Source organism: Lontra canadensis, unplaced genomic scaffold (genome assembly GCF_010015895.1).
Source record: "Lontra canadensis isolate GAN:19392208 unplaced genomic scaffold, GSC_riverotter_1.0 scaffold17, whole genome shotgun sequence".
Classification (NCBI taxonomy): Eukaryota; Metazoa; Chordata; class Mammalia; order Carnivora; family Mustelidae; genus Lontra; species Lontra canadensis.
This window is the reverse complement of record NW_022631011.1, coordinates 26,115,059-26,142,132: the sequence shown is the minus strand read 5'-3', so window position 1 is coordinate 26,142,132 and position 27,074 is coordinate 26,115,059. Positions and strand designations below refer to the sequence as shown.

Below are 27,074 nucleotides of genomic sequence, written 5' to 3'. Positions count from 1 at the left end.
TCTGACTTAGGCTCAGGTCATGATCGTACAGTCCCACGTTGGGCTCCCTGCTCAGCGAGGAGTTTGCTTCTCCCTCTCCCTCTGTTCCTCCCCTATCCCAGCTCATGCACGCTCTCGCTTGCTCACTCTCTCTCAAATAAATGAATACTATCTTTAAAAACAACAATTTGCCATTACCTTGTATATTGGAACTTTCATCTTTATAACCCACGAAGTTCCCTTCTAGGCTAAGAACTTCTGTAGATTTGGACTAGCAAACATACATAACACTGTATAACAGCATACACACATATGCACACACAATTATACAACTTATAAGACAGTATTACTCATAATGCCAAATGTAGTAGGGGAAGCCAAATGCTCATTGACTGGAGACTAGACTAAATACAGTATGATTTCTTTTAAATATACACAAAAGAATATTTTATGGTTATGAAAAAAAATAAACTACAGACCCACATAAAGTTGAAATCTTAGTAACCTAGTATTAAGTGAAAATACAAGTCCTTCGTAGAACTACAAATAGTATAATTATCCTTTTTTTGCAGTATCAAAAAAATAAGCAAAATTAGATTTTTTAAAAATAAGGAAATAGGGATTTTGTCTGCCTTTGGCTCAGGTCATGATCCCAGGGTACTGGGATCAAATCCTGCATCAGGCTTCTTGCTCAGTGAGGAGCCTGCTTCTCCCTCTGTCTGCTGCTCCTCCTGCTTGTGTGTTCTCTCTCTGACAAATAAATAAAATACAATCTTAAAAAAAATAAGGAAATAAAAATTCAAGACAGTGATTCACTTTGGTGGGAAGAAAAAAAACAGAACAAGGGAGGGGCACATAGATGTACATTACAGAAAATGTGCTACTTACTGGTTTGGGTGGTAAATTCTAGTTATTCAGCTTATTAAATTTTTCAATAAATAAACCTTAAAAAATTCAATGCCTGAATTGATGAACTGTTATAAATTGTAATTTGTAATTAATTGTAATTAATCAAATTCTATGAACCTGATGTCTATTAAGAAAAATAAGGAGGCGCTTGGGTGGTTCAGTGGGTTAAAGCCTCTGCCTTCAGCTTGGGTCATGATCTTGGGGTCCTGGGATCGAGCCCCGTATTGGGCTCTCTGCTCAGTGGGAGCCTGCTTCCTCCTCTCTCTCTCTGCCTCCCTCTCTGCCTATTTGTGATCTATCTCTGTCAAATAAATAAATAAAAGCTTTAAAAAAAAAAAAAAGAAAAAGAAGTAAATGGGTTTAGGGTGTCTGGCTGAAGCACCCAACTCTTGTTCTTGAGGTTGTGTGTTCAAACTCCACATTGGTGTAGAGATAACTTAAAAATTAAAAAAAAAAAAAATCTTTTTTTTTTAAAGTAAATGGGTTCTAAGACTTTAATTACCATGGCAATACTTCTAGGAAACAGGCTGAAAATACCTGACCCCAAATATTATCCTACAACATATACCTAAGTACATAAAAGTTTAGAGAGAGAGCAGCTCCGAGATAAAACAACACGCATGTACTTAAACTGATTCAAAATTAAGAAATTCTGTTAACTAATAAAGAATGGACATAGTCACCAGGGAGTAAGTCTCCCTTTCAATGCAAACCATCCATGCGACTCTAACCCAGGGAAAAACCTTATCATGGCAAATAAGGTTGAGAATACAAATTTCGTTTCAGACTTCTGTAATTAAGTCCAGAAAATTTCCTGTACTCACACTCAAGGATTATATAAATAGCCCTTCATGAAAGTAGGGAAAAGAGGAAGATAATCTGACCTCAAGATAAATCTTGCATTGTAGAAGCAATCCTTTGGAGAATTTAGAAAGTCACCTGCCTCAGGAATAAATTCATATCACAGTCCAAAAGAATTTCAAAACACATCTCAATCAAATACTTAATACAATGTAAAATGACACTGTATCTTTTCAAAATAAGAGTGTTCCATTAGAAGAGAAAAACAAAATCTGAAAGGAAACAAATCACAAAATGTGTTGAAAGTAAGAAAAAGGAACAGGAGGTGTAATCCAATTAGTAAAAAGAAACTAAAAAACAATATATAAGTGGTGGCCAGGAAATAGGGTAGAGTGACTACATATGTATATTTACATCTCACTGTCTCACATCTACCAAAGGGAATAACCCCACAATAAAACCTTCACCTCCAACAAACTGATAAATGGCCACAGATCCCTATTAGAGCTTCTGGAATAAGTCTGTGTGACACAACAAAAATAACCAAATTAAAGTAGGAGATCTAAATGTTACATACTCATTCTCTGAATTCAAATAATACAAATATCAAGATAAATGAAAGCTCATCTTTGCAGAAATACACTGAAGACACAGGACCTTTTTCTTTAGGAAAACTAGGGAAAATTCTGTTGAGAGTCCATTTCCACAACCTAAAAAATGGCATGGGAAGTGGGCCATGTGGCATGGTATTTTTATTTAAAAAAAAAAAATGGCTAAGCTGAGAAACTTTTAATTGCTAATTAAGTTGAAAGTGCAGAAAGTAGCACTAATCCAACATACGTCTGAATTAGGACCACCTACAATACTACTTCTTTCCACAAAATAATTAAATGAACACACAGTATTACAATTATGTTCTAGGTATCTACTTTAACTTCTAAGGCAATGATTATAACAGAGCCTACGTGATGATGAGCACATTTTTTAGGTTCATGTAATGTTGGACATGTTAAGAGAGGTTTGGATTACACAGGTGAATACATATGTCAAAAATCAGTTAAGAGAGTGAGCACTTTTATAAAGATAAAGTAAGGACCTATGAAAACCCGCTCACTGATAAAACCAATGAAAACATCTGAAAACACTGTCAAAAATCAACATTTTCAGAACTCTATTAACCAAAGGCTTGGAACAATCCAAGGAGTGTTTCTTCAAGATACACAGCTGAATCTCAGTAAGAACAGTGAGCTCTGTGATGTTTTAACATGCCCTATTCCATTTTCTTCTCACCAGTTCTACAAAAGCCTTGAAAACTGACAACCCTGAATCATGGTGAAAACCAGCCAGCCAGGCAGGAGTCACTGGAGTAAATTTGGAGTTCCCTCAAAGCCCCTTCCCGATACAACTGGCATTATTAGAGTTCTCTGACCTATGCCTAGGAACCTCCACTTGCAAGCTTTGTCTTTACTCGACCTAACTCAGAACTTGATCACTGTGAACCACTTTTTGTGGTTGGTCATTTGTCAAAAACAGTCAGTGGCAACTGTTCATGATCTCAGCTGACTAAGGCAATCAAGAGAATATAAAGAATCTAGCCAAAAACTTACAACGAAAATCTGGAGAATGAGAGATCCTTAGTGATTTTTAAAAGCTCCAGCATAGGCTTAAGGGGAGACAAGATGGCAGATGAGTAGGAGACCTCATTTCATCTGGTCCCTTAACTATCAAATCATTCTGAATACCTATGAATTCAAACACAGATATAAGAAAAGAATTGCTGAAACTCTACAAACAGAAAAGCAACCACTTTTTGCAAGGTAGGAGGTACAGAGAAGTGAATCTGAGGGGATGGGATATAGCTGAAGATAAATGGTGGGGGAGGGAGCTTCTGTAAGCCAGCTACCAGAAAGTGATTTGTCCCAGAGCACAAAATCAGAACTTTTAGAAATCTGCTCCAGTGAGAGATGTCCCTGCCTGAAAGGTGCTCAGCTGGTGAAGTGGGGCAGAATCCTAGGTGGGACAGTGTGGTCTCAGGATCCCTGGGGTCACAGAAAGGATGGGAATGTCTGTGGAGCAGGGAAACTGGTTTTGTTCTGCAAGGTTGCAAGGGGGCTCTCAACGGAGTTTGCCATAAACCACACACTGCAGCATGATCCAGCAACAGTTCTCTGTGCGGAGGCCCTGCAAAGGGCAGAAACATGGTGACCCTCCCCCTCCCCCTAGGGAGGATAAGTGAGGACAAGCATTGCAGTAGTCTGCAGACTTTGACTCACACAAAAGGGAAGACGGCTTATTCCTGAGGTTTTACTGAAGAAAGGGGACCAGAATCCTTCAGCTCTGTCTGGAGATAGAGCCCCTCTATCCTCTCAAGAGGCATGGAAAGCCTTCAGTTAACAAAAACCACATAGAGCAACCAGAAGCAGCTTACACTGAGCCTGGCTCCCTGGCAAGGGGTGGTACAACTCCACCAAAGCAAAGACACCTGAGAATCAGCCCAACAGATCCCTCCCCCAGAAGACCAGCTGGAACAAAAGGCGAACACCAAGTTTATGGAGGACACAGGCCTGCAAAACTCCAGCACTAGGGGAAAATAGTATATAGAATTCAAGGGTTTCATTTACCTTTCAGTGTAAAATTTTTCTTTTCTTCCTATTCAACTAGTTTCTTATTTTATCAACTGTTTTTAAGTCCTTTTTTAACTTTCATTTTTTACAATTACATTTTTAAAGACATATTCTTCATTTTTTGACTTCCTTTCACTGTATTCAATTTTTTTGTATGTGTATGTATGTATGTATGTATGTGTATATATATATACATATATGTTTTCATTTCCTTACATTTTGGGTCTTCTAACAAACAGACCAAATACACCCAAGACCAACTGGATCACGCTGTTTTGTCCACCTGAGAGATTATATTTTCTCTTCCCCACCCCCCTTTTGTTTCTTGGTTTCTGACCTCTGGATTTGTCTAGTATGTATTTGACTTGGGTTGTGGTTGACATTTTTTATTTTCTTCTCTTATTCATCTATTCTTCTTTGGGCAAAATGACTAAAAGAAGGAATTCACAACATAAAGAAAGAACTAGAGGTAATACTCTCTGTCACAGATCTAATGAATATGAATATAAGTAAAATGTCACTGCTGGAATTCAGGAAAACGATTATAAAGTTATCAGCTGCACTTGAAAAAAACATAAAGACACTAGAGAATCTCTTAGTGCAGAAATAAAATCTAATCAGGCTAAAATTAAAAATGTTCTGAGATGCAGTCTAAATTGGACACTCTAATAGCTAGGGTAAATCAGGCAGAAGAGACAGTAAGTAACAGGGAAGGTAAGTTGATGGAAAGGAAGGAAGCTGAGGAAAAGAGAAAAACAACAAATGTACCATGAGGGGAAGCTTCAAGAAATCAACAATACCATAAAGCAAAACAATATTAGAAGTATTGGGTGTCCCTGAGGAAGAAGAGGGGGGTGGGCAGAAGGTATATTAGAGCATATCATAGCTAGGAACTTCCCTGATCTGGGGAAGGAAACAGGCATTCAAATCCAAAGGCAGAGAGGACCCTTCTCAAAATCAATAAAGAAAGATCAACACCCCAACATACAATGGTGAAGCTTGAACATTTCAAAGATAAAAAGAAAATCCTGAAAGCAGCTTGGGACAAGAGGTACTTAACCAACAAGGGTAGAAATGTAAGGCTGGAACCATACCTGTCCACAGAGGCATGACAGGCCAGAGAGGGCGGGCATGATATATCCAGGGTACTAAATGAGAAAAACATGCAGCCAAGAATACTTTATCCACCAAGGCTCTCACTCAAAATGGAAGGAGAAATGAAGAGCTTCCAGGACAAATAGAAATTAGAGATTTCGTGAACACTAAACCAGCCCGGCAAGAAATATTAAAGGAGCTCCTGTAAGCAAAGAGACAGCCCAAAAATAACATACACCAGAAACAATCTACAAAAACAGGGACTTTACAGGTAATACAATGGCACTAAATTCTTATTTTCAATAATTACTCTGAATGTAAATGGGATGAATGCTCCAATCAAAAGACACAGGGTATTAAATTGGATAAAAAAGCAAGACCCACCCATATGGTATCTATAAGAGACTCATTTTAGACTTAGACACCTCCAGACTGAAAGTGAGGGAATGGGCAACAATTTATCATCTTTTGACTAATGGACACCAAAAGAAAGCTGGGTAGCAATCTTCATATCAGACAAATTAGATTTTAAACCAAAGACCATACAAAGGGATAAAGAGGGACACTATATCATACTTACAGGGTCTATCCAACAAAAAGATCTGACAAATAGAAATATTCATGCTCCTAACTTGGGAGCAGCCAACTATATAAGCCAATTAATAACCAAATTAAAGAAACACATTGATAATAACACAATAATAGCCTGGGACTTCAACACCCTACTCACAGCAATGGACAGATCTTCTAAGCAGAAGATCAATAAAGAAACAAGGGCTCTGAATGATACACTGGAGCAGATGGACTTCACTGATATATACAGAGCATTCCATCCTAAAGTAACAGAATACAAATTCTTTGTAAGTGCACATGGAATATTCTCCAGAATGGATAACAAACTGGTTCACAAATCAGGTCTCAACCAATACCAAAAGATTGGGATTATTCCCAATATTAGATATGAAAATATCTTATTTTCAGATCACAATGCTTTGAAACTTGAACTCAATCACAAGAAACATATAAACTACCAAACTGAAACAGGAAGAAATAGAAAACCTGAATAGACCCATAACCAGAAAGGAAACTGAAGAAGTAATCAGAAATCTCCTAAAAAACAAGAAAGTCCAGGGCCAGATGGCTTCCCAGGGAAATTCTACCAAACATTTAAAAGAACCTATTCTACTGAAGCTGTTTTAAAAAATGGAAATGGAAGGAAAACTTCCAAATTGATTTCACAAGGCCATCATTACCCCAATCCCAAAACCAGACCCCATGAAAAAGGAGAATTACAGACCAATATCCCTGATGAACACAGATGCCAAAATTCTCAACAAGATACTAGCCAACTGGGGCGCCTGGGTGGCGCAGTCGGTTAAGCGTCTGCCTTTGGCTCAGGTCATGGTCCGAGGGTCCTGGAATCGAGCCCTGCATCAAGCTCCCTGCTCAGTGGGGAGCTTGCTTCTCCCTCTGCTTCTTCCCCCTGCTTGTGCTCTCTCTCTGTCAAATAAATAAAGTCTTTAAAAAAAAAAAAAAAGATACTAGCCCATAGAATCCAACAGTATATAAAAAGGATTATTTACCACGATCAAGAGGGATTTATTCCTGGAATACAAGGGTGGTTCAACATCCACAAATCAATCAACACGACAGATCACATTAATAAAAGAGAGGATAAGAACCATATGATCCTCAATTTATGCACAAAAACCATTTGACAAAATATGATCCTCGATTTATGCAGAAAAACCGTTTGACAGCATCCTTTCTTGTTTAAAACTCTCCACAGTGTAGGGTAGAGGGAACATACCTCATTATCATAAAAGCCATCTATGAAAAGCCCACAAAGAATATCATTCTCAATGGGGAAAAACTGGGCTTTCTCCCTAAGTTCAGGAACACGACAGGGATGCCCACTCTCACCACTGTTGTTCAACATAGTACTAGAAGTCCTAGCTTCAGCAATCAAACAACAACAACAACAACAAAAATAAATGGCGTTCAAATTGGCAAGGAAGTTGTCAAACTCTCACTCTTTGCAGATGGCATACTTTATGCGGAAAACCCAAAAGACTCCGCTCCAAAAGTGCTAGAACTCATACAGGAATTCAGCAATGTGGCAGTATATAAAATCAATGCATAAAGATCAGTTATATTTCTATATACTAACAGAGAGACAGAAAAAAGAGAAATTAAGGAACTGATCCCATTTACAATTGAACCAAAACCCATAAAATACCTATGAATAAACCTAACCAAAGGATCTGTACTCTGAAAACTAGAGAATACACAGGGGCTCCTGGGTGGCTCAGTCAGTTAAGTGTCTGCCTTCTGCTCAGGTCATGATCACCTGGTCCTGGGATCTAGCCACCCATGGTGCTCCCTCCTCCATGCGAAGCCTGCTTCTCCCACTCCCTCTGCCCTGCTTGTGCTCTCTTTCTCAGTCTATCTCAAATAAATAAAATCTTTAAAAATAAAAATCAAAAAAATTAAAAAAAAACTACAGAACACTTATGAAAGAAATTGAGGAAGACACAAAGATGGAAAAACATTCCATGCTCGTGGATTGGAAGAACAAATATTGTTAAAATGTCTATGTTACCCAATGCAATCTACACATTCAATGCAATCCCTATTAAAATACCATTAGCATTTTTTACAGAGCTGGAACAAATAACCCTAAAATCTTCCTGGAATCAGAAAAGACCCTAAATAGCCAAAGAATGTTGAAAAAGAAAACCAAAGTTGGTGGCATCACAATTCAAGACTTCAAGCTAGATTACAAAGCTGTAATAATCAAGACAGTCTGGTACTGGCAGAAAAACAGACACACAGATCAATGGAACATAACAGAGAATCCCAAAATGGACCCACAACTCGATGGTGAACTTATCTTTGACAAAGCAGGAAAGAATATCCAATGGAAAAAGGACAGTCTCTCTTCAATAAGTGGTGCTGGGAAAATTGGATAGCAACATGCAGAAAAACAAAACTGGACTACTTTCTTGTATTTTCTTATATATTCCATACACAAAGATAAACTCAAAATGGATGAAAAGACCCAAATGTGAGATAGGAATTAATCAAAATCCTAGAGAAGAACACAGGCAGCAATCTCTTTGATCTCAACCACAGCAACTTCTTGCTAGACATGTCTCCAAAGGCAAGGGAAACAAAAGCAAAAATCACCTTTTGGAACTTCATCAAGATAAAAAGCTTCTGCACAGTTAAGGAAACAGTCAAAACTAAAATGCAACTTATGGAATGGGAAAAGATATTTGCAAATGACATATCAGATAAAGGGCTAGTATCCCAAATCTATAAACAACCTATTGAACTCAACACCCCAAAAAACAAATAATCCAGTCAAGAAATGGGCAGAAGACATGAACAGACATTTGTCCAATGAAGACATAGAAATGGCCAACAGACACATGAAAAAACGTTCCACATCACTTGGCATCAAGGAAATACAAATCAAAACAACAATGAGAGGGAACCCCAGGTGGATCAGTTGATGAGGCATCTGCCTTCAGCTCAGGTCATGATCCTAGGCTCCTGGGTTCAGCTTCCTGCATCAGGCTCCTTGCTCAGCAGGGAGACTGCTTCTCCCTCTGCCTGCCACTCTCCCTGCTTGGGCTTGCTCACCTTCTCTTGCTTTTTCTCTGACAAATAATATCTTAAAAAAAAAAAAAGAAAAGAAAAGAAAAAGAAAACCCACAATGAGATACCACCTCACACCAGTCAGAACGGCTAAAATTAACAACTCAGGAAATAACACATGCTGGCAAGGATGTGGAGAAAGGGGAACCCTCTTACACTATTGGTAGGAATGCAAACTGATGCAGCCACTCTGGAAAACAGTATGGAGATTCCTCAAAAAGTTAAAAACAGAGCTACCCTATGACCCAGCAAATGCATTACTAGGTATTTACCCCAAAGATACAAATGTAGTGATCTGAAGGGGCACCTGTACCCCAATGTTCATAGCAGCAATGTCCACAATAGCCAAATTGTGGAAAGAGCCAAGATGTCCATCGACAGAGAAATGAATAAAGACAACATGGTATAGGGGCACCTGGGTGGCTCAGTGGATTAAGCCTCTGCCTTCAGCTCAGGTCATGATCTCAGGATCCTGGGATCGAGCCCCACGTTGGGCTCTCTGCTCAGCGGGGAGCCTGCTTCCCTCTCTCTCTGCCTGCCTCTCTGCCTACTTATGCTCTGTCAAATAAATAAATAAAATCTTAAAAAAAAAAAAAAGGAAGACATGGCATATATATATATATATATATATATATATATATATATATATATGATGGAATATTACTCAGCCATTAGAAAGGATGATTACTTACCATTTACATCAATGAGGAGGGTATTACACTGAGCAAAACAAGTCAATCATAGAAAGACAATTCTCTTATAGTTTCATTCATATGTGGAATGTAAGAACAGTGCAGAGGATTATAGGCAAAGGGAGGGAAAACTTAAAGAGAAGTCATCAGGGAGGGAGAAAAACCATGAGAGACTCTTAACAGTAGGAAACTAACTGAGGGTTGCTGGAGGGGAGGTGGTAAGGGGATAAGGTAATTGCATGATGGGCATTAAAGAAGGCACGTGATGCAATGAGCACTGGGTATTATACACAACTGATGAATTAACTATATCTGAAATTAATGATACACTATACATTGGCTAATTGAATTTTTAAAAATAATGCAAATAAAACAAAAGCTCCAGCATATTCATAAGACTAGAAAACATTAGTTATATGCAGGACTATATACATGCTCAAGAAAGCATGCAGAAGGCGCTAATCTCTCATTTCTGGCTGACATTGAGGTTCTGTGCAAGCAAGACGTGAAGACTAAGGCAGAGTTGTAAACTTCCTGCCAGAACATTAAAAACATACTCCAATATGCAAACAGATATACATCCCTTGACAAAAGCTTGGAAGACTTAATGATTCCAGACATTTAGGGAAAATGTCCAATCATTACCTGACCACTAAGCTACACAGAGATTTCAGTGGCAACACAAGATAAAGAATACAGATGCTACAGGAGCGCCTGGATAGCTCAGTTGGTTAAGCGTCTGCCTTCAGCTCACGTCATGATCCCAGAGTCCTAAGACAGAGCCCCTCATCAAGCTCCCTGCTCAACAGGGAGGCTGCCTCTCGCTCTTATTCTGCCCCTCCTCCCTCATGCATGGTTTCTCTCTAATAAATAACAAATATTAAAAAAAAAAAAAATAGTGATGTTACAGAATTAGTTTAGAGGGGTAAGTACACAACAACAAACAGAAGAAACAAACAAGCAGCCCTGGGGAGAGGGATGAATCTGATTGCCAGAGCTGCCACACTATATTATTTAAACTGTCTTATTCTCAACAAAAAAAACTGAACCATGACAAAAATATTAAAGTACAGGGACGCCTGGGTGGCTCAGTTGGTTGGACGACTGCCTTCGGCTCAGGTCATGATCCTGGAGTCCCGGGATCGAGTCCCACATGGGGCTCCCTGCTCCGCAGGGAGTCTGCTTCTCTCTCTGACCTTCTCCTTGCTCATGCTCTCTCTCAAATAAATAAATAAAATCTTTAAAAAAAAAAAATTAAAGTACAGCTCATACACAGGGAAAAAAAGCCGTAAGTATAAATTGTCTCAGAGAAAGCCTAGACACTGAACTTACTAGACAAAAATTTAAATCAGGTATTTCATAAGGCATTCAAGTAACAGAAATCATGAAGTAAATAATGAAGTATGAGAACAGAGTTTCACCAAACAGAGCACAAGAGATAGAATTTTTTAAAAAAGAACCAAATGAAAGTTCTGCAATTTAAAGAAACAAAAACTAAAAGGAAAAATTTCGTTAAGTGGCTCATGAGTACATCTGATTTGGCAGAAGAATCAGTGAACTTAAAAAGCAGGTCAAAGTACTCAGTCTGAGGAACAAAAAGAAAAAAGAATGAAGAAAAATGAACAGAACCTCAGAGACCTATAGGACACCATCAACCATATCAATACATGGATAATAAGAGCCAGAGAAGAAGAAAAGATAAAGATTATTTGAAGAAATAATAGCCAAAAACTTCCCCAAATGTGATGAAAAACAATAATCTACAAATCCAAAAACCTCATCCACCACCAAATAGAATGAACTCAAAAAGACCCAACCCTAGTCACATCAATATCAAACTACTAAAAGCCAGACAACAAGAATCTTGAAAGCAGACAGAAGAGATTAGTCACACAAGGGATACTAAGTAAGATTAACAGCTGATTCTTCATCAGAAACCATGGAACCTTTGTAGGTTAACCTATTCAAAGTGTTAAAAAAGGGGAAAAAAACTATCAACCTTCAAAAATGAAGGAGATAAGGTTAAGACATTCCCAGATAAACAAAAACTAAAGAAATCTGTTGCTAGTAGATCTGCCCAAAATAGTTACTAAAGACTGTCCTTTTTACAATTCTTTTGATTTAAAAATGCATAAAGCAGTAACTAGAAAACTGTTGATGTAGTTATAATGTATAAAGATGTCATTTATATAAAAATAATAAAATGAAGGAGTGGGAGGGAATGAAACCACACAGGAACAAAGTTTTTTTTATATTACTCACAGTAAATTGGTATTAATCCAAACCGGATTGTAAGAGTTTAACTGTAATCCCTAGAAAAACTACTAAAAATCAGACTAACAACTATTTAAAGTATATTAATGATTAGTGAGTGAAGGAGAGGATGAGGGGACACAGAAAGAACTACAATGGGTAAAGGTTTCTATTGGAGTGATGAAAATGTTCTGGAATCAGTTGTGATGGCTGCACCACTTTGTGACTATATTCAAAGCTACTGAACTGTACATTTTAATATGGTGAATTTTATGGTACATGAATTATATGTCCATAAAAAATATATTCAAAAAAGGTAAGCTTATGACATGTGAGCATTTCACTGTAGGTAAATTTTACCTCAAAAACAACAATAATAACAAAAGAGATAGATAATGGTATCAATGCTTTAAGCATTAGGAGAGTGCTTTAGTGCTAAGCATTAGGAGAAGCATTAAGGTGGCTCAGTCATTAAGCATCTGCCTTCAGCCCAGCTCATGATCCCAGGGTCCTGGGACCGAACCCCACATCGGGCTCCCTGCTCAACCGGGAGGCTGCTTTTCCTTCTCCCCGACTTGTGTTCGCTCTTTCATTGTCTCTGTCAAGTAAATTAAATCTTAAAAAAAAAAAAAAAAGCACTGGGAGAAAATTTATAGGTATCTATACTCTATTTTGAATTAAAAAAATAAATAAAATACCTGAACTAAAGATTAGTAGGATAGACAGATACGTGGGAAAGCAATGGTCAGTGGTAGAAAGTAGGCATGAGTATCTGGGTTTTCACCATAGAATTTCAACTGTTCTGTAAGTTCAAAAATGTTCATAAAATGCTGAGGGAAAGAACAGTACTGAGGAAACACTCAGATCCAGGTTGTGGACCTTTCTGCAAATAGCCTGAACTCCATAAAAAAACAGTATCATTAAAGACACAAATGTCAAATTATTGTAGAATCAAAGAATCCAGAGAGACATGACAAAGGGGGAAAAAACCTGAATGTGGACATTATATATTTTGAATCAATGATAAATTTCTTGGTATGACAGTAGTCTTCTGGTTATGAGAATGTCCTCATGTGAAGGAGATACATGCTATACAGTATTTAGTAGTGAAATGTCATAAAGAATGTAATTTACTTTCAAATGATTTAGGAAGAGAAAGTATACATACATATAGATAGAAGACAACAAATGTGACAAAACGTTAACAACTAATAAATCTAGATGAAGGATACATGCTTGCTAATATCGCTCTTTCAACTTATTTGCTTTAACATTTTCAAAATATAAAGGGTAGGAGATAAGTAGTACCAAGGTGAGAGTTATAAAGAATATTGGCAAATTAGAACTCTCACCTCATCTCCCTCTATTCTCCCCCTCATATACCACACTTGTGTCCTTCCACTGTCCCAAATAAAACAAGCTGATCATAATTTCACTGTCTGTCTTTGCTGGTGTGGAGTACTCTTCCCCCAGATCTTTGGCCGTTTTCCTTTAATCATTCAAGCTTCAACTTAAATGCAATCTCAAAAAGGCCCTCATCTACCACCCTAAGAGATGCCCGCCCATCAGGCTCTAACATATTACCTGATATTTTCTTAACAACAATAATCTATAACTGGAATGTTTATAAATTTTTTGTGTTTACTTGTTTTTCTCTCTACAACATAAATGACAGGCCAAGAGAGTCAGCTGTTTTATGTTTTTAGGCTGTCCTACTTTTCTTCCATAGCCTGTATCCTATGACACCCACCCTTGTATCTAGTAAAAAGTTAACTGGAAATAGTAAAGCAACTGATAATTTTTTCTACAGGAGTAGAAGCTAGGGGAGTGAGTAATCTGAAGTTAACAGAAATCAGAGTGAGTGGGTCAAGGGACTGATACTAAACTCAAAGATGGTATGAGTATATAATAGCTATAACAGTTGATGGTTTTACTAATACAATACCTAAAAAACTAGGACAAGAGCCAGCAACAGCAACCTTTTTAACAAAAATTAAACAAAATTTCCCTAGCATTTAAATTTAAAACTTTATGTTGTCCCAAGACCTAGAGAAAAATCAGAGTCCATGTTCCTTGAATTCAGTTAAGATTTACTCTAACAGTATAGATTCTACTTCCTTCTCTTCCACCGGATTTAAATAACATTTTCCTAATCTTTTTGCCAATCTACCACCTGATATTTCTATTGCATGCTAAATACTATCCTTATGCTTTAAAAGACAGTGGTCTTTGCCATCTCTGTGAATATTTTACAAATCCTTGAAGTGGCATGTACTTGTGAATATAATGAAAAAGAATGGTTGTAGAAAGTCTGAGGCTGAAAATAAGAAAGTAGAAACTAAAATGATAGCTTATATAGTTTATATTTACTGATTGTTTACTATAGGACAAGCTCTATCCTAAAGATTTTACACAACACACTAACTCATTTGGTTCTCACAAAACCTTGTGAGGTATCTTCCACATTTTACAGATACATAAACTGAAACTTAAAGAACTAAAATACCTCGACCAATGTCCTACAACTATTAAGGTTGGATTCAAACCAGGCCAAATGATTTCAGAGCCCTTCTTCATGCCTGTCACCATGACACTATAAGTCTTTACAAACTTGATAAAAATTCTGTGGCGCTAAAATTTCAGGAGGAAGGGAAATGTGCTAACTATATATTAGTTTTCAACACTGTTAAGATTAATACTTAAATTTTGGTGATTCTCCTTGACATAACAAACAGCAAAACAGGACATGAAAAAATATTACTTAATAAGAATACCAACAGATACTTCCCAAGTATTGTACCTGAAGTACAATACATAACTAAAAATAGCAAAAGCCCTGTGGGTCATAGCTCTTACTAGAATTCAGTTAATATCCCAAAGACGTAACCTTTATATCCCGAACTTCTAGTATACTTTGTTTCCCATATGGCATTCTCATTCAGGGTATTTTCTATGAACATATTCTGATATAAAACTCCTGACTAGGTGGCGCCTGCGTGGCTCAATGGGTTAAAGCCTCTGCCTTCGGCTCAGGTCATGATCCCAGGGTCCTGGGATCGAGCCCCACATCGGGCTCACTGCTAAGCAGGGAGCCTGCTTCCCTTCCTCTCTCTCTGCCTGCCTCTCTGCCTACTCATGATCTCTGTCAAATAAATAAATAAATAAACAAACAAATTCCTGACTAGACTCTATTCTCTAACAGCTATGAATAGTTTATAAGGCAGAGCCCTGAAGGGGCTGAACTGTCTCTGTCAGCTGAGTGCCTGACTCTTGACTTCAGCTTAGGTCATAGTCTCAGGGATATGGGCTCCAGCCCTGTGTCAAGCTTTGCACTCAGTGTGGAGTCAGCTTGTCCCTCTCCCTCTGCTCCTCTCCTTCACTCTCTCAAATGAATAAAATCTTTTATTTTTTTTTTAATTTTTATTTATTTCTTTGAGAGAAAGAGCAAGAGCACAAGCAAGGGGAGGGGCTGAGGGAGAAAGAGACTCCCTGCTGAAGAAACCCAACACTAGCCTTGATCCCAGGACCCTAAGATCATGACCTGAGCTGAAGGCAGATGTTTGACTGAGCCACCCAGGTACCTCTCAAATAAATAAAATCTTAAAAAACAAAACAAAACAAAAGGAAAGAAAAGAAAAGAAAAAGCAGAGCCTTGAAAGCAGAGCAACAATGAGCTCAAGAGAACAATCATTAAGCATCTGCCTTCGGCTCGGGTCATGATCCCAGGGTCCTGGGACCAAGCCCCACATCGGGCTCCCTGCTCGGCGGAAAGCCTGCTTCTCCCTCTCCCACTCCCCCTACTTGTGTTTCCTCTCCTGCTGTGCCTCTCTGTCAAATAAATATATGAAAATCTTAAAAAAAAAAAAAAAAAAGAGAGAGAGAGAGAGAAAACCTGTGGTTCATTAGATGCTTTGCAAGTGGCATCAGGTGACTGCTGAAGTTTAGTTTAAAACCATCCTACTGGGATGCCTAGGTGGCTCAGTTGGTTAAGCATCTGCCTTTGTCACAATGCCAGGGTCCTGGGATTGAGCCCTGCGTCAAACTCCCTGCTCAGAGGAAAGCCTGCTTCTCTCTCTGCCCCTCACTCCCGCTGTGTACGCACGTGCGCGCTCTCTCTCTCTCTCAAATAAATAAAATCTTTTAAAAATAAGTAAATAAAACCATCCTACTGCTTTAGAGGCCACACAGCTCTCATCAAACTTTAGTAAGGAAATGGGAAAGTTCCGAAATACTTAAGATGTCATCATACCTCCTAAATATTAGAAAATGCAAAAAGAATTCTTTAGTGGAAGGCATAATATTATGTAGTTTTGACTATTTCTAAGTCTCAAAAATAAAAACTTTATTATATAAATACTCTAAATATATATGCTCATAACATTTACATTGATAATGTCAAAAGCTCCAATGTACCATGTATAACTAAAGAAACATTAGAGTTCTTATCCTTATTAAAATCCCCAGCTACCCATCAAAAACATGAATAAGGTTTTCTAACCTTTCAAAGTCACCTTGCCTTGTAAATTTTGATAACCTATACACGGCCCAGTTGTTAAGCTGTTTAGAGGTCATTCCTCTTCCATTATCTATCACTGCAACGGCAGGTTTTCCTTGTGTTTCATCAAAAAGCTATGAAATAAGTTCAAAAGACAGGAAAAGTCAAATCAATGTCAAAAATATAAAAAGTTATTTATTAAAGAATTAAATGGGCTCATTCATACACTGATGGTGGAAGTGTAAATGTATTATAAGTTACTAAAAGTTATGTCAGCTGTATAAATCAAAGGCCTTAAAATTCTTCATGTCCTTTAATCCAGAAATTCCATTTCTCAGAATTTAGCTTAAGGAACTAATCAGAAACGTCTAAAGACCATAAAGATCTTCATGCCAGCACTGTTTACAACAGCAAAAATGTAGGAAAAAAATCTAAATCTTTAATAATAATAGACTACATAATTTATAATATAGCCCATAAATGAAACCATAGCAATGGAAGATTATACTGCAGAATATTCATGATACGGCAAATGTCTACAATGTACTGTGTCAAGAGAAAGTAGATCACCAAAAAAAAGTACACTGGGATCACACATACATGTATACCTATATGCATAGAAAAAGGGCACATAAAAATTTTAACAAGAGAAATCAGATAATTTCTACTTTTAGTTTATTTTCTAATACTTCTAACAATGAACTTGTAGTACTTTTATAAAAGGAAGTTAAATTTCTTTATAGTATTATTTTCTTACCAATTTGATCTGTATTCTTCTAATACCAGTGTTTCTAGAAGTAGCAGACAATGAATTGTCAATTAATTCTGCAAGAGCAAAAGCTGGAAAAGAATGAGAAGACATTACTGCTTAACGTTTTCCTCCCAAATACTTCATTTAAAAGTTCAAAGTAGAAGAAACTCTGAAGTACCTTAAGCCATCACTTTTATTTTCCAAAGAGCTAGAATTAAAGTATTATCCTGATCCTAATGATATAATACACAATAAAGGCATCATCATCAATCACCACCAGCATTAAAAAGCAGTCATCAACCAGTACTTGTAAGGCACTATACGGCATGAGTCAGCCAGCCATGATTCCTGGCTTCAAGGAGTTTATAATCTAAAGACAGACATACAGACATAGGAGACAAACAAAAGACCATAACCATAAAATCAAATACTAGTTCATGGTATGTAATACATCATGCACAAGTCAAAAGTAAACACATTCAGAAACAAGGCAGGGCAGGGGTTGCAAATATAAAGCAATTATAAAAATGTCTATTAAGAACTAATGTAGATATAGAAATCCTATGATTAACAGCAACTTATCAAACGGCAGACTGTGTCTAACTGACACAGAACTGCTAATTATTTCCTACTACAAAACCAGCTTGATATTCAACTTATCACTGGCTCAGTATTATTAACTAACGTTCTTTTTCCTTCAAGGTCATTACTCAAACTATTTCCTACTTTTATTTCCCTAATTAAAAAGGGGAACACACCAAATTTATGTCTCTAACTACCAATGAAGTAATGCAATCCAACTAACACTGTAATTAATCCACAGAGTAGCACCCCAGCAAGCATTCCACACTCTGAACACTTATGGGATGGCTATGTTTATAAACTAGAAAGAAGTTACCACAAATCAGATATAAGGATCTGGCCAATGGTATTAAGTCTAGAAAATTGAAAAGGAACACTGTAGAAATGGGAGGAAAAAAGAGGTAAGAGAAATTTGGGGGGAAGAAATTTTTGGAATTTGATATCTGCTTACATATGAAAGTACAAAAAAAAAAGGAAAAAGAAACAAAGATGGTTTTGAGTCTTTGACCAAACTGGATAAATGGTCATATTTTTCATAAAAGGAAAGTTTAGAGAGAAGGAAAGAAAACTCTCCATTTTAGATGCAATGCCCTACCACTCTATCAAAGCTCAATGAGTAGAGGTGTTCCATAGGGAGCAAGAATAGATACCAGGTTTTAGACGATAAAAACAGTCAAAGGTAAGGATTTCTGCTTTGCCAATAGAATAAGTAAGACTTAAATCACCTCATTAGGAGTAAAGTATAAAAAAAAGAGCAGCATGACTTGAAGAGATATCCACCATAGGTCAAGAATAACCAAAAGCAGCACTAAAGGCAAATGAAACAAAAGCAGGGAAAGACCTAGGAATGTACCATAAAATCAAAGCAATCAAAGCAAGAGCTTAAAAAGGGAGATTTTCTGCTTGTTCATGTAATGACAGCAGGAATGAAAACTAGTACAATTAATCTGAAAGATAATATGTATCAAAAGTCTTAAAAATGAATGTACCTATTGACTCCATGGTTATAAATTTAGGAATCTATCCCCAGAGAAAGAATTAAAGATTCACTCAATATGCAAATATTTGAACACTATTTTCAGGCATTAATCTAGGAAGAGAACAAAACAGACAAGAGTCCCATTCTTGTGGAGTTAACATTCTAGATAGAAAGATGGAAAAATGATGAGAAAGATGGAAAATGAAATATAATAATTAATTCCTTAGTACGTTATGCAGTTGTCTATGTGATAGAGAAAAGAATAAGCAGAAAAAAAGAGATCAAATAATAGTAAAGTCACAGAGTGAACACATTGTAATCTTAAATTGGGTGATCAAGGTTAATTTTTGTTGAGAAGGTAATAGGTAAATAAAATTTGAAAGAGATGAGGGAATGAGACAGGGGCTATCTGGGCAAAGAGGCAGAGGGCCCTAAGCTGAGTACACAGCTGGTACTGGAGTGAAAAAACAAAAAGGAAGAGTTACAAAAACAAAGGCTGATAGCAAAGCAGAGCTACAAAGGTCATACAGATAATTATAAAGACTTTGGCTTTTATTCTTAGTGAAACGGGAGTTTCAGCAGAAGAGTAAACATCTGTTCTCTCTTGTGTTTTCAGCAGAAGTGTTTTCAACAGAAGAGTAAATATCTGAATTCTCAAACCTTATGTGGACAGGCATGAAAGGAGAGATGAATTAAGAATCTACTATAGAATTTAGGTGGTAATTCCTCAAGATCAGATTTTAGAAACAGAAATGGTAATAAATGGTCAATTCTATATAAATACTGAAGATAATGCCATAGTGGCAATCCAATTTTCTTACAGACTGGATGAAAGGAATGAGACAAAGAAGAATCAATTGATTTTTGGCCTAAGCAACAAAAAAACAGAGTGATCATCAATTTGAATGGGAAAATTAAGTGTAGTTAGGATTCAGTGAACAGATCAGGGTTCCCATATTAATATATGCTAGTGGAGATATCACATGGGCAGCTGGGCAGACAGAATTGGAATTCAAGAGGTAAGTCTGGCATTATTTTCAGTATTTGACTAAAAATTACCATTTCTGGGGCACCTGGATGACTCAGTTAAGCATCTGATTCTTGACTTTGGCTGATTGCTCATGAGTTAAGCCTCATGTCTGGCTCCACGTTCAGTGTGGAGCTTGCTTGAGATTCTCTCTCTCCCTTTCCCTCTGCCCCTTACCCCACTCACACACACTCTCTCTCTAAACGGATAAATAAAACCTTTAAAAAAAAAAAATTACCATTTCTACCACCTCCATTGAGGAGTCACTGCCATAACACTGGTATTTAGAACCATGTAATTGGACAAGATCACTAAGGAAGTAAGAAAAGAGACGAGACCGAGGACTAAGCTGTGAGGCACTTCAATATAAAGAGGGTTGAGAAGAGAGGTCAATTTTATCTCAGTTAAAAAGAAAAAGATGGGAAGGGAAGAGAAGAAAGAAGGCAGCCAGTGAGGTAGAAACAGAAGTATGGTTTCTCAAAAGCCAAGTGAAGATTATTTTATCAAGGAAGAAAAGTGATAAACTGTAATTACCTTGAGTAAAATGGGAACTGAAAGCTATCACTGGATTTAGCCACGGGTGACCCTCAAAGAGTACAAGAGAATGAATAAGAAAGAATGGGAAGAGAAGCACCACTGCTGATAGTAAATACAGTCAACTCTTCTGAGGAGTTCTATAAACAGGAACAAAAACTGAATATGATGTTTTTAAGATGGGAGAAATAAGATGGGAGCTTCCTTATATATAAGGAACAATATCAGAGGTAATAAGTAGACTGGTTAGGAGTTCAAGCTCTGTAATTCCTCTGCTAGGGTCCAAATTCTGGCTCCAACACTTACTACCAGGATGGCCTTTGTTAAGCTACCTAAAATCTCTTAGCCTCAAGTTTCTTCAGTAAAGTAGGGTCATTATGTAACATTAGTTACCACAAGGATTAAGGATTAAATGAAATAATGTTCATAAAGAACTTGGCATGCTGCCTGGCACAGCAACTGATAGTAATTACTACTAGTACTCAGGGTGAGGATGTGTACAGTAACTTAAGACAAAAGAATATTCAGTCACGTGTAACAATAAAAAAAGACTGAAAACAACCTAAATGTCTAAAAGAACACTTTTGAAAGAAATTTGTTATATAAATACTACATAAACACTAAAAACAAATACACATTGACATATATATTAAAGATGTTCATTATATTTTAAACAAAAAGTAGGTTAAAGGAGTATGTTCCCTATAAAACCACTAAAAAAGAAAAAAATATAGAAAAAAATTTGAAATGATAAACACCAAAGTATAAGTGGTGGTTCTATCTAGATGGTAGAGATAAGATGTTCTTTATGTTTTTTCCGCTCATCTATGTCTTCTATTTCCTACAAACTATAATACATACACACAAAAAATATTTTTAATATGAAAGTTTATAATGAACATCTAAGTAGCAGTAAACACTTTGGCAGGGTCCAGAGAGAAAAGACTCTCTAAAGCAACTGATTTGTAAAGATCACTAGCAAACAGTCCAAAGGTAGGATAAAAACTTGTGAGAAGTAAGGTGTAAAGAAATAATAAAGAAACGGAGACCAGAACACAAGCCACTTACTTGTGTAATTCAACCACACAAATTTGCAAGGTAAAAAAAAAATTCTCAATTGGGAGACATCCACAGGAAGCCAGGAAGAATAAATCAAGAGTACACAGGAGATGGAAAGATAGGTTGGTACATTTCTTTGAGTTAAAATGGAATGAATCAGTATAGAAGATTAGTTTTAAAAGGAGGTATCTTTACTCTAAAAATGACTTTGATAGAAAAGAAATACTGATTGATGAAGAGGCTAAAGTAAGGAAGTTCACAATGACTGGTCATAATCTTCTAATTAAAGTAGAAAGAATTTTTTTAAACAGTGAAGGAATGTAACATGTGGTCAAGGGATAAAAGAGTAACAGTTTGTCAAAAATTAGTTTAAATGTAATACTTACGCAAAGGATTTTGTCCTTCACTTGCATAATATTCATACATGCCACTTTTAACCAGTGTGTCATAGTGAGGTAGGAAGTCAATTCGTTCTTTTGTAGCTGTTAGTAGTAACTGATTAACTGACTGTAGCAGGTATAGAGTGACTCCATCTTTAACAGTGTCATCTGTAATTAAGAAGTAATATCTTAAGCGCTACATAGCACCAGAAATACAACTGATTTGTAATTTTGAATATGCAAATCGTATCTATAAGATATCTTTAAAGATAGTACAGGCAAACCCTCAAACAATGGATCTAGCTATAAATTCAGCTGTATTTTATTAAGGATAGTACAGTAGAATAGGCCCAAATACTTCCACTCATCTGAAACACTCAATTCTTAATACGTTAAACTATCACAGGAAATCAGATGACGAACTGCATTAGAGAGGCATTAACATGAATGGAGAAGTAGGATTAAACTTAAAAGGAATCATATATGAAAACGTGGCAGGTCCCAAAATCTAATTAGATAAAAAAAATACAATTGAAGAATCTAAGTTCATGAGAATTAATTTCTTGAGGGCCCATGTAAAAAAATGTGACCAGGTATTGCACAACATCTCACCATCTGCAGCCATAACTGATAACTATATTTCTATAATCTTGTTTTAAAAATATGACCTCAGGGCGCCTGGGTTGCTGAGTCGGTTAAGCATCTGACTCTTGATTTCAGCTCAAATCATGATCTCAGGGTGGTGAGGTAGACCTCAGGCTCCATGCTCTATGGGAAGTCTTCTCAAGCTGCTCTCCCCACCTCCGGCCCTCCCCCCACTCGAACATATGTGTTCTCTAAAATAAATAAATAAATCTTTAAAAAAGAAGGAAAAAAAATGACCTCTGCATAAACTGTGCATATATAGTCAGTTTCCTCCTCCATTCGAAGAAAGTAACCAAAATTATCAATAGTTTTACTTATCTGTGTAATGAAATACTTATTGCCCTATGATGTACTAGAACATATTAAATATAAAGCCATCAATTAAGCACTGCTTACCAAAATTATCACAGGTAATTTCTTTCCTACTCGTCGTTGTAATAACAAATTTCTCTTCGGCTGAAATGCCAAGTGTCTATCCAAAATAAGAGGGATAAAATCAATTATTACACAAAGGAAATAAATATGCCATTCAAGTTTGTAAGATGAAAATATTGAAAGTATATCAGAATCTTGTAACAATTACTGTTTACATAAAAAACTAAGTTTCAACACTTCAAAACTGAAATTTCACAACTAATCAAAAAATGAGAATTAGAAAAATGAGTTAACATTTTCATTAAAATTTTATATATCTTTAAAATTAGAAGATATACACTCTTTCTAAAATTAAACAACAATATACAGTTAAGTGAAAAGACCAACTTCTGCTTCAGGTAATGACAGACTAATCTTAGAACAGTCTTACCACCAAAGACAACTAAAAGAAATCTAGACTAATAATACTTGAATCTTCAATAGCTATATTAAACCCTATTGGTTCCTACTGAAACTAATTAAGGCACCAACTCCTAACTCTAAAAACTAATTGAAGGGAAAGAATAAAGCATTTATCTTGCTTTTTTGTACCAACTATAGTTAGAGGTAACCAAATGGCTCTACTTGATGAGGTAAAGCTGTTCTTTAGAGAACTGCAGCTAATAAATAGAAGAGGAATGGCAATCAGAATATCACCATCACTAGATGAACCACCAGCTCAAATTTTATTATGAAGGAATCCAGCTGAACTATCTAAATCCCACTAATATTATCTTAGCATTGTTAAGGGGGAGAAATATCCATTTATTACATTCTTCTCGATATAATAGAACATAAAGCACCAGCACCACCTATAAGTATTCTTTGCCTCCATACCTCAAAGAAGTTGAACCTAAACTTTGTTTATAAACCTTTAAAAATAACTTGTTTACAGGATATATGGAGATAAAACAAGTTACACCATAAAGGAGCAGAGACAAATCCAGAATGTGCACTATTAAAGAAAAACCTACTTGATTTCTTCAACAAGCCAATGTCAGGAAAAATAAGGAGACTGGGGAAAGAGGGTTTTGCTCACATGCTCTAAATTTTAAAAGAATTAAGATGCATAAAAAACCAGATTCAACATTTGAGGACCCAGTTTGAATCCGGATTTAAATAAACTATTAAAAAAGACATTTTGAAATAGGTATCTGAATATGGATTAAGCTATTAGATGATATGTTAAGATGTTAATTTTGATGGTATGATCACAGAAATGCCTGTGAAACAGATAGGAGCAAAATGAACCAGGAACTGGAATATGCTACAAAAGACAAAGATGATGCTTGTGTGGTGAAAACTTGGTAACTGTTGAATCTGGATGATGAGTTAATGTGGGCTCATTATACTATTATCTCTATAGATGTTTGAAGCTTTCTATAAGAAAAAATTTGTAATGTAAAATATACTATAATAAATTAGTGGAAAAGAACAGTGGACCCTGAAACAGATGTGTGTGTGTGTGTGTGTGTGTGTGTATGTATGTATGTATACACACACACACATACACACACACACACACACACACATATGGAGATTATCTTGACAGGTGACATTATAAATTGGTGGGAAAAGAATAATTTCAATGAATGATAATAAAACAGCTAGTTAACTGCATAAAAATGGTAAAATAAAATCCCCATCTCAACATACACAAAAAGAAAGTCCAAGAGAATTAAAGACACTGCATATTAACCCAAATTTTAGAGGAAAACATAGGGGAATAATTTTGAGTAGAGAGAAGGATCTCTGAAAATATGTAAAAAGTGCAAGCCATAAAGGAAAAAACTAGAAAATATGAAAAGATGCTCATCTTCACTAGTTATTAGAGAAATTAAAATAACTTATCATTCTCATGAGACTGGCAAAAATTTTAAGTCCTGATAATATAAAGTATAGGCCTCCATATAGGGAAATTGTACCTTATCCACTGCTGAGAAGACTGAAAATCAGTACAACTATATTGAAGAGCAATCTGGTATCCTTTACTAATACTGAAGATAATCATCTCCCATGCAATTCCATCCCACAGAAATGAAGCTATGCATATAAACGGATGGGGAATTAAATTGTACTTGTTTAACAAATAAAAACTGTTTTTACAGAACTTCATTAGGGTTTTGTGCACTGAGTCTTTATTTCTTAGCTAGTACTACTTTATTTCTACCGTGTCCCACTTGTTAGATCAGGTGCTTATGCATCCTGTAGAACAAAATTTGTTCTTACAGTTACTGAAAAAACTATGTGCCCAGTTGAATTTTTAAGATCTATGTAAATCTGAAAATTAAATCTAATTATTCCATATGCTCTTCTCCATTAATCTATTATTCAATTAAGATACTAAGTTATCAGGCGCCTGGGTGGCTCAGTGGGTTAAGCCTCTGCCTTCGGCTCAGGTCATGGTCTCACGGTCTTGGGATCGAGCCCCGCATCGGGCTCTTTGCTCAGCAGGGAGCCTGCTTCCTCCTCTCTCTCTCTGCCTGCCTCTCTGGCTACTTGTGATCTCTGTCAAATAAATAAATAAAATCTTAAAAAAAAAAAAAAAAAGGATACTAAATTATCTTTTTTCTTTACTCGTAATTCTATATAAAAATTATTTCTTCAATAATTTTTCCAAATATTTAGAAGCATTGATATTTGACAAATATAAATCAAATATTTTTAATTATTATGTTTTTGTTCAAGATGGCATATCCTTTTCTCTCTGTATTTTTAGCCTAATTCTATATTATCAGGCATAAACTAAAGACTTTCATGTGTTCATGTTAACCTGGTCTTGAATACAGATATACCTCCTCTGCCTTTCCCTACACAAAAGCAGGATAACGTTCTATATGGGCAAGTGTCTTGACTAGGTTTTTTCCATTTTTATATGAACACTTTGGTCCCATCTTTTTCTGGGTTAATTGGTAATGAAGATGGAAGTGCCTTTAATGGGTAATAAAAATTACCTACCTTCCATCTCTATAGGTCAGCCTCAAACTACTTGCTGCCCAACTTCTCTCAAAAGCCAATTTTAAGCAAGATCTATAAAGGGCTAACTAAATTATAGTCCATAAAATCTTCAGATACTTTAAAGTTCATCCATGAGTTAAGTCAGAAACTATATACTTCAATGCACTACTCTGAAACTCTGCAAATTAGCCTTCAATGATTTGTCCTTTGACATTATATCCAATGATTTTGTCCCTGAATCACTCACAGACAAGGAACACCCATAATGCACTTGAGTGAGAAATCTCTAAAAAAAATTTGAGTGGTTACTGGCTAACACAGCTTGCACTACCCAAAGTAACACAAATATCCTACCTTGCATTAAAGGAAATAAGCAGCAGACTTTGCTATCTTTAGGGATGTTGTCCATTTTACCAGGATTTATAAGGAATCTAGGGAAAAATTTTTCTCAAGTCAAAGCTTTGCTTCACTAGCACTTGGAATGTTTTTATTCTATAGACACTGTAGTTTTTCTATAAATTATCTGTCCTTTGTTTTGACCTCTAAGAAACTCAAAGCTGATTTCATGGCTCAGCAATGGTGTAAGATATTTGTAAGGTATTATCAAAGTTTGTTAACTCTCCTCAGGTTACTATTTTATTCCTTCCTATATCTACTTTTATATTTCTTCCTTTTCTGGATTTTTTCCAAGATTTTATTTTTAAGTAATTTCCACATCCAACATGGGGCTCAAACCCACAACCCCAAGATCAAGAGTCACATGCTCTACAGATTGAACCAGTCAGGTGCCCCTTATCTTCTGGAATTTTTAATATATGTACCCTATGTACAAGTTCTTTTTAAAGGAAGAGAGTGGTTTATGTAACTAAACAGCTATAAACCAACCATTAGGTAAGGCTCCTGCCCTCAAGGACCATACAGAATTTTTTTTTTTTTTTTTTAGTACAATGATATAAGTGCCATGGTAGGGTCACAAGCTATAGTGAAACCATACAAAGGAAAAAGTAGGCATTTCCTTAAATATGGCGATAGAGGGAAACGTTTACATACTTCCCTTAATGTCTCAATATATCTTAAGAACTAGGCAAATGAATCATCCTCTAATCTTTGAGTCTGCAAGGCCACAAGGGTTCAAGTGAGTCAAAAGCTGCTTATCACAGGTCTATGGGATTCTTCCAGATCTACTCCTTCCTCCCTTTTTTTCCCCTTTTTTACTCTTTCTTCTTTTGTCCTC

General features: G+C 36.3%; 1 protein-coding gene across 5 annotated transcripts in view; it reads right to left on the bottom strand.

The window, feature by feature from the left end:
- The window catches only part of SMCHD1 (structural maintenance of chromosomes flexible hinge domain containing 1), a 142,049-nt gene that overhangs the window by 111,701 nt on the left and 3,274 nt on the right, over positions 1 to 27,074 (bottom strand). For 3 of the 5 annotated variants that reach the window (XR_004382925.1, XM_032859820.1, XM_032859821.1), the window contains exons 2-5: positions 22,865 to 22,940; positions 21,830 to 21,991; positions 17,269 to 17,351; positions 16,515 to 16,645 (exon numbers count right to left, since the gene is read on the bottom strand). Coding sequence is in view for 3 of the 5 variants with exons in the window: in XM_032859820.1 (XP_032715711.1) it covers positions 16,515 to 16,645; positions 17,269 to 17,351; positions 21,830 to 21,991; positions 22,865 to 22,940 (452 nt within the window). In the remaining 2 variants the exon portion in view is untranslated. Of the gene's footprint in view, positions 1 to 1,772; positions 1,874 to 16,514; positions 16,646 to 17,268; positions 17,352 to 17,440; positions 17,543 to 21,829; positions 21,992 to 22,864; positions 22,941 to 27,074 lie in introns of those variants that run through there. The other 2 variants (XM_032859822.1, XM_032859823.1) reach the window with 2 other exon arrangements.